The sequence below is a fragment of the Trichomycterus rosablanca genome, chromosome 6 (genome assembly GCF_030014385.1).
Source record: "Trichomycterus rosablanca isolate fTriRos1 chromosome 6, fTriRos1.hap1, whole genome shotgun sequence".
NCBI classification, from domain to species: Eukaryota; Metazoa; Chordata; class Actinopteri; order Siluriformes; family Trichomycteridae; genus Trichomycterus; species Trichomycterus rosablanca.
Window position 1 is genome coordinate 2,057,542 of NC_085993.1, and position 8,241 is coordinate 2,065,782.

An 8,241-nucleotide genomic window follows, 5' to 3' on the forward strand; every position below is an offset into this window, starting at 1 on the left:
TGTGTGTGTCTGTAAGAGTGTGTACCTGTGAGAGAGTAAGTGTGTGTGTCTGTAAGAGTGTGTGTACCTGTGTGAGTGAGTGTGTGTGTGTAAGAGTGTGTGTACCTGTGTGAGTGAGTGTGTGTGTGTAAGAGTGTGTGTACCTGTGTGAGTGAGTGTGTGTGTGTAAGAGTGTGTGTACCTGTGTGAGAGATCTCAGATCTCCAGATGTGCTAACATGAATACAGAGGTGCTTGGGACTGGCATGGCAAGCGCCCCTCCCCATGACTAACTAGGCTGTTCTGCCTCACCCACACCTCCCCTCGTCTGTGTGGATGCCCAACGGGCCGCTAGCACCGCTGAGATTTAGGTGTAAGAAATGAATCGAATAGACGGGAACATCAAGTGAAACCTTTTGGACCAACATCAGCGCCCTGTCGTACAAATGCTGCCATCTGTAGACCGAATGCGCACAAATTCCCACAGACAAGCCTTCTCAGAGGAGCGTCCGACAAGCTCATGATCAGGTGTCCGAATACTTTTGGAAATATGGTGCCCATTTATTTTGTTCGCCTGTGCCGCTGCTGGACTTGTCGGTCGCATGGCGCCAGGTTAATCAGGTGACCACACTGGCATGTTAACCCTGTCAGACGACGTTAGCGGGCCGAATGAATCAGGGCTCGTTATTTCTCCTCCCGCTCGCTCCGGGTCTTTTAATGGCCGATTATTCCGACGGACGCGACCTGCCGGGCGGAGACGGGCAGAGATAAGCGCCAGGTTCCTCCAGCTCTTTATCTCGGACGGGTTACGAGCAGTAAAACTTCTGTTCTGATATTAAGAGGAATTAAAGCTTTTGTGTGCTTTGTAAGGACGTGGAAGATTGACGTCAAGGAGTCGTAATTGCAGCGTCTCGCATCGCCCTAGCGTCCGGAGGTCGAGCAGGTTAAAGAGATTACACAGGTAATTACGTGTTTTATCAGCAGACTCGGTACGGCGGCACCTCGCCACTCGACGTGCTCAGACTGGTGTGAATCCTGTTGGCCAAAAGTTCTGCCCGCTGTGCCCGAGTCCAGTAGAATCTTTGGGTCGTGATCTCTCTACACAGACGCATTTCCCATCATCCTACACTCCTGAGAAGAGGGCATGTCTAAATTTTTAGCTCCCTTAAAATGCTCCTACTGAGGCGCCTTAATTCTGACACTTCTGATGCATTGTTCCAGCGTCGTACCGACTTTATAACGCCGTCAACAACAAATGTTTTCGGGTTGAGCTCGTAGCCACTGATGCGCCGCTGCTTTCACATCATCATCACATGAAAATCTTCTTCCCCTGATTTTTATTTAATTTATTTAGATTTTTATTTAGTTATTTAAATATTTTTAATTATGTTTTTATTTATTTATTTATATTTATTTATATTTTTATTTATATTTTTATTGTTTTATTTATTTATTTATTTATTAGTGTTTTTTTCCAGGGTTCTTATATCTTTCAAAAGCATGATGGATAATCGTGGCTAGATTTAAATAAGTGACTGACATCTGCATTTTTATATTTTTTTATTTTTGTATTATTTATGTATTTAATACTTTTATTTCATTATTTATTCATATATATATTTTTTTTTTATATATATTTTTTAAATATTTTTTTTATTTATGTTTATTTATAACTCCCAAAAGCATGATGGATAATGACATCTGCATTTATTTATTTATTTATTTAATATTTTTATTTAGTTATTTATTTATATTTTTTTATTCATGTTTTTTTATTTTTTTTTTTATTTATTTTTTTTTTTTTTTATAACTCTCAGCATGATGGATAATCATGGCTAGATTTAAATAAGTGCTAATGACTGACATCTGCATTTATTTATTAATAGTTGTATTATTTATTTAATATTTTATTTCATTATTTATTAATATTTTTATTCATATTTTTATTTATATATTTTTATTTATAACTATCAAAAGCATGATGGACATCTGCATTTATTTATTTGATATTTTTATTTGTTTATTTATTGTTTTTATTTAATTATTTATTTATATTTTTATTCATGTTTTTATTTTTTTATTTATTTATGTTTTTTTATTTGTAACTCCCAAAAACATGATGGATAATGATATCTGCATTAATTTATTTATTTAATATTTTTATTTAATTATTTATTGATATTTGTATTGATATTTTTATTTAAATATATTTTTAATATTTGTATTTATTTATGTTTTTTTTTATTTATAACTCCCAAAAGCATGATGGATAATGACATTTGCAGACAGATGTTATTGAAAGAGATTGCGGTGGTGGGATATTCCGCTAGCACACCAGCGCCGAGATTCTGATCTCCTTGGTTTGAAACTCGCTGTTGCCACCGGTCGGCTGGGCGCCATCTAGCGTTTTTAGTAGTTTTTGTGTTTGATCTTTGGTGTCGGCTTCTCACAAGACTTTGTCGTGTGTCTGTGTATGGGAATTTGTGCCTGTTCTGTTAATAGATGGCAGCATTTGTACGGCTGGACGCTGATGTTGTTCCGGTTTATTCTAGAGCTGTTGAGTGGGGTTGAGGTCAGGACTCGAGACGAAACCGCCCCCTCCAGGTTCCGCCAGCCGAGCCCGCTGAGTGTAGATGAGAGAATATCTAGGAAACGTCTGCGCTTCACACACACACACACACACACACACACAGTGAAGTGTAATTGATACCCCTCGTACGCTGTTCCATTGTCGGCTGTAATTGCCACGCAGGTCGGGAAGGAAAATGAATCGTTATGCATTAAACGCGTCTGTAACAGAGCCGCGGTTCGGGTGGGCGTGAGGATGAGGGACGCGGGCGGGGGCAGAGAATTCCCGGAGTCGTGAGCGGGCACGGTGCCCGGCGCTCGTATCTGAGCGAAAGGCCGGAGTCATCAGAACTCCGACGTGTTTACTGCGGTGCCTGGGTATAGAGGAGGGGCGGGTGAATGATGACTTTGTTTACGATACAGAGAGAGAGAGTGAGAGCGGCTGATCAGACCGACTGACGTTTACTGGATGTTTTCCACGTCAGAGACTCTCGAGTCTGAGTGATAAGATTCTGATTCAGTGTTTCATCTGAGAAATGGGAAATGTGTGCAGGGTGCATGTCATCAGCATTCACCAACGCGTAGTGGAATTACAAAACTGAACTATTTTATTTTATCGTTTTTTTCCATATTTTTTGTTTATTTGTTTTAGCCCAGTTTCCTGCACGATGGATAATTGTTGCTAGATTTGCTAGATAGAAGTGCTAATGACTGACATCTGAATGTATTTATTAAATAATTTTATTTATTTATATTTTTATGTAATACTTTGTTTATTTAGTCACATTTTATATAGTTATTTAAATATTTTAATTATATCATTTATTTATTTATTCATATTTGTTTTATTTATTTACATTTTTATTTTTTATTTATTTATTTATATTTTAATTTATGTGTTTATATTTGTATTTATGTATTTATATATTAATTTTTTTATATCTTATTTTTGTATTTATGGGTACCCATGATGGGTAATCGTGGCTAGATTTAAATAAGTGCTGATGACTGACATTGATTTTTTTTTTTTTATGTATTTATTTTTGTATTTATTTTTTATTTATTTATGTTTTTATTTATTTATGTGTATTTTTATTTAATTATGTTTTATTGTTTTTTATTTATTAAAATGTATTTAATTATTTATATTTTTATTTATTTATGTATGTTTGTATTTATATTTTTATTTGTTTATTTATGTTTTTATTATTTATTTATATATTTTTTTATTGTTTTTATTTATTTATGTTTTTCTTTATATTCTTTTTATTTATTTAATATTTTTATTTATTTATGTTTTTATTTTTATTAATATTATTATTTGGTGTTATTTATATCTATTTTTTATTTATTTAATAATTGTATTTTTTTATGTTTTTTTATTTATTTATATTTTTATGTATTTATGTTTTTATTTATTTACACATATTTTTACATAATTAAGCCATACTGTGAATTTAGGTGGTGCAGCGGTTTGTTACACTTACTCACCACTGCTGGGACATGATTGGCTGTGCCTGCGATGGACTGGCGTCCTGTCCAGGGTGTTCTGTCCTTGTCCGATGTCGTCTTTCCCGACATAACCGAACCAGGATGAAACAGTTGATGAAAATGAAATGAATAAACGCAGCATGTTGGCACAGCTGGCACTGTGGGTGAAATCATAACCTCGAGTCGGTGCCTGTGAGGAGTTTTGCATGTTCGCTTGGTGTCCATATGAGGTGAAATGTTGACGTGTGTGTGTGTGTGTGTGTGTGTGTGACTACAGAACACTTTGGAGACCTGTAACATCTGCAGTAAGCCCATCATGGAGAGGATCCTGCGGGCGACGGGCAAGGCGTACCACCCTCACTGCTTCACCTGCGTGGTGTGCCACCGCAGCCTGGATGGCGTCCCGTTCACCGTGGATGCCTCCAACCACATCCACTGCATCGAGGACTTCCACAAGTAACACACGCACACACACACACACACACACACACACACTCACTCACCCATACACACGTTTACTACATGCCCCCTAATTATTTGTGGCAGCAGTTTGGGGAGGGCTCCTTCCTGTTCCAGCCTGACTGTCCCTCTGTGAACAAAACAGAGGGACCTAGTAATGAAAAGGTCACTGGTTCAAGCCCCACCACTGCCAGGTGTCACTGTTTGGCCCCTGGGCCCGGCCCTTAAAATGTAAAAGAATTCTCCGAGGATCCTCTGAGATCTAGAGATTTATCAAATCATATAAGAAAGAATAAGACAAATATGCACTGTCCTTCACCTTTATAATCAGGAGTATGGGGATTTGCCTCACTCTCATGCATTACACATACTAACTCTAGTCGTTATTCAACATCGATATTCTTTAGTACCAAATAATAATAATAATACTAACAATAATAATAATAGTAATAATAATATTAATAATAATAATAATAGCTTAAATAATAATAATAATAGCTTAAATAATAATAATAATAGCTTAAATAATAATAATAATAATAGCTTAAATAATAATAATAATAGCTTAAATAATAATAATAATAACTTAAATAATAATAATAATAATAGCTTAAACAATAATAATAATAATATTAATAATAGCACAAATAATAATAATGTTAATAATAATAATAGCATTAAAAATAATAATATTAATAATAGGTTAAATAATAGTAATATTAATAATAATAGTAATAATAATAATAATAATATCATAAATATTAATAATAATATTAATAATAGGTTAAATAATAATAATAAAATTTATAATATTATTAATAATAATAATAGCTTAAATAATTATAATAATAATGATAATGATAATTATAAACATAGCTTTAATAATATTACTAATAATAGCTTAAACAATAATTATATTAATAATGATAATAATAATAATAATAATAGCACAAATAATAACAATAATAATAATAATAGGTTAAATAATAATAATATTAATAATAGGTTAAATAATAATAATAATTGTAATAATATTAATAATAATTAATAATAGGGTAAATAATAATAATGATAATAATAATAATATAAACATAGCTTTAATAATAATATTATTAATAATAGCTTAAATAATAATATTAATAATAATGTTGTTCAGTTAAAACACTGTAAATAATAAAATGTGTTCTCTGGTCTGTAAACGCCAGCAGCGGGCGGCTCAGAAAGTTCCCTTACCGTCATTCTTCCAGCCTGTCATATCTCAGCATCAGCATCGACCAATTCAGAGAAATGTTATGTGATATTTTATTTTATTTTTGTTATTAGTTAAAACACTGTAAATAATACCGCGTGTCCTGTGGTGTGCCTCGTCCTGCAGGAAGTTCGCCCCTCGCTGCTCGGTGTGTATGGGACCCATCATGCCGGCTCCCGGTCAGGAGGAGACGGTGCGCATCGTGGCCCTGGACAGGGATTTCCACGTGCAGTGTTACCGCTGTGAGGTCAGTGCTTGTGTGTGTGTGTGTGTGTTTCGGACCGTACCGAGTGTGTGTGTGTGTTCAAGGCTAAATAATTCTGTGTGTACGTGCAGGACTGCGGCTGCCTGCTGTCCGAGGGAGACAATCAGGGCTGCTACCCGCTGGACGGCCACGTCCTCTGCAAGAACTGCAACACCAGCCGCATCCAGGCCCTGACCGCCAAGGCCACCACCGACCTCTGAGTCCGTCCGGGCCCTGTACGCACGAGCACGTATAATCCCGCCGCTTCAGCTATATATGTTTACTTATCCGCTGCCGTGCAAGACGCATTCGTTTATTATTATTTTTATTTTTTAATTAGGCTCAGCGAGGGGAACAGTCCAGCATTTTCCCACCCTCTTTCTATCATATCTGCTTTATTTACCGGAAAATAATATTAATAAGTAAACTAAATCCTGTACTGTAACGATAACAGTACAGTACAGAGGTAAAACATCCAAATCTCAGATCTGCTGCCTGTCGGGCGCCTGTACGGACGATAACCGGCTCATCCGAGCGAGGCTTTCCGTATAGATTCCTCCTAACTGCTGCAGTTACGACCTCTGCTGGCTGATCCATGGTATTACACCTCCACTGCTGCAGACTGTGACTAACACGTGTGCAGTACCGACCGATTCCTTTCATATGGAGATCCGTATCGCACACGGAGACTCACTCATGCCCCCGTATCTGTGCAGTACATCGATCAGCCAGCAGAGGTCGTAACTGCAGCACTTATGAGGAATCTATACGTAACCTCTCACTCAGATGAGCAGATCGTCGTCTTTATAGGCGCCCAACAGGCTGTTAGCACCCCCGAATATTACATAAGTTTTAATACTCTAGTCTTTTAGGTAAAAGAGATTTTTTTTTTACAGAAATGCTGAATATTTTAATGATATTATGAAATGTAGAAAGGCAATCAGCATGTGTCATGTGTTTTAATGCGAGTTTTAATAATTTTTCTGTTGTTTTTAGCCTCACGTTGCGTGAATCAGTTGAAAAGCTGACCTTATATATATACAAAAAAATGAAATAATAAAAAAACACATTTAAATGATGTCCCATTATAATAACTGTTATTAGAAACATGACACTGCGGACATATTTGGCTTTTTTTTTTGGTTATATTTATGAAAGGTTATGTTAGCGATATAGAACAGTAAATTTATAGCTTTAATTACGACGTTTTAGATTTATTAGTTGGAGCTGAAAATACACAAATAGAGCTTAATTTAAAGCTCCGCTACGCTACGGTTTTGTGCTGGTTGTATTGAACCTGTGCTCCTCCACTCTGGCTGGATGTGTCTCTCGGTACATTCCTACTAAATCATACTTGTGTATCGTGCTTATTCACTTCATTAAGGTTTATAATACATAATAGGACTGTGAACACCAGCATTAGCATCAGTGTACTGCTGCTTCCTCCTGCTATACAGTACACCGCTTTATACCAGCGCAGTTATTATATTTATACAGTGTGTATATCAGGAAACAATGTATTTAGTGCAACCAACAGAGTCCCGGGCGGGGCTTTTCTGTTCGCTGTGATTATCAGACGTTCCCGGAGTGAACTGTGACACAGTGAATATAATCAGTGTGACAATCAGAGTATAAACACACGTTATATAGCATTAAAAATCACTCAGCAGCCTAGTATTTAAATAAAGAAACGCCTTTAATTCACACTGCCGCAGTTTATAAATTCAGTGATTAAAGAAAGTGTTGTAACCAATAGAAAAGTCCTCAGAGTGACGGAACTGATTCCTCTGCTTTGTGAAAGAAAGAACAATATGCAATTGTGTGTTTTATCGTTGCATTGACACTTTATATGAAATCATATGCAAACTTTAGGTTTTTACTCTTCAGGAAATGTTGAGATCGTGATGAATATATAAACAACATCCATCTGAAACTGAATTATTCTTTTTCTTATCACTTATAGCAACATGTTACTCTTAGTATTATGATTATTGTTATTTTATTATTATTATTATTATTATTGTTATTTTATTATTATTATTATTATTATGATTATTAATTATTATTGCTATTATTATTATTATTATTATTAAAAATAATAATATTAGCATCAGTAATAATAATAACAGTAATTACATTTATATTTTATTATTGATGTTAATAATAATAATAATAATAATATAATTGTTAATAATATAATTATTATTATTAATAATAATAATAATATGGTGCTATTGTTATTTATATTATTA

The 8,241-nt window shown here is 34.9% G+C and overlaps 1 protein-coding gene across 1 annotated transcript in view; it reads left to right on the plus strand.

Annotated features, from left to right (window-relative positions):
* Nucleotides 1–7,922, plus strand: part of lpp (LIM domain containing preferred translocation partner in lipoma) — a 175,634-nt gene extending 167,712 nt beyond the window's left edge. Inside the window, exons 9-11 of the mRNA XM_062997237.1 lie at nucleotides 4,315–4,493; nucleotides 5,872–5,992; nucleotides 6,082–7,922. Of these exons, the coding sequence (XP_062853307.1) occupies nucleotides 4,315–4,493; nucleotides 5,872–5,992; nucleotides 6,082–6,210 (429 nt within the window). The 3' untranslated portion in view covers nucleotides 6,211–7,922. The remainder of the gene's footprint in view (nucleotides 1–4,314; nucleotides 4,494–5,871; nucleotides 5,993–6,081) is intronic.
* The last annotated feature ends 319 nt before the right edge of the window (nucleotides 7,923–8,241 follow it).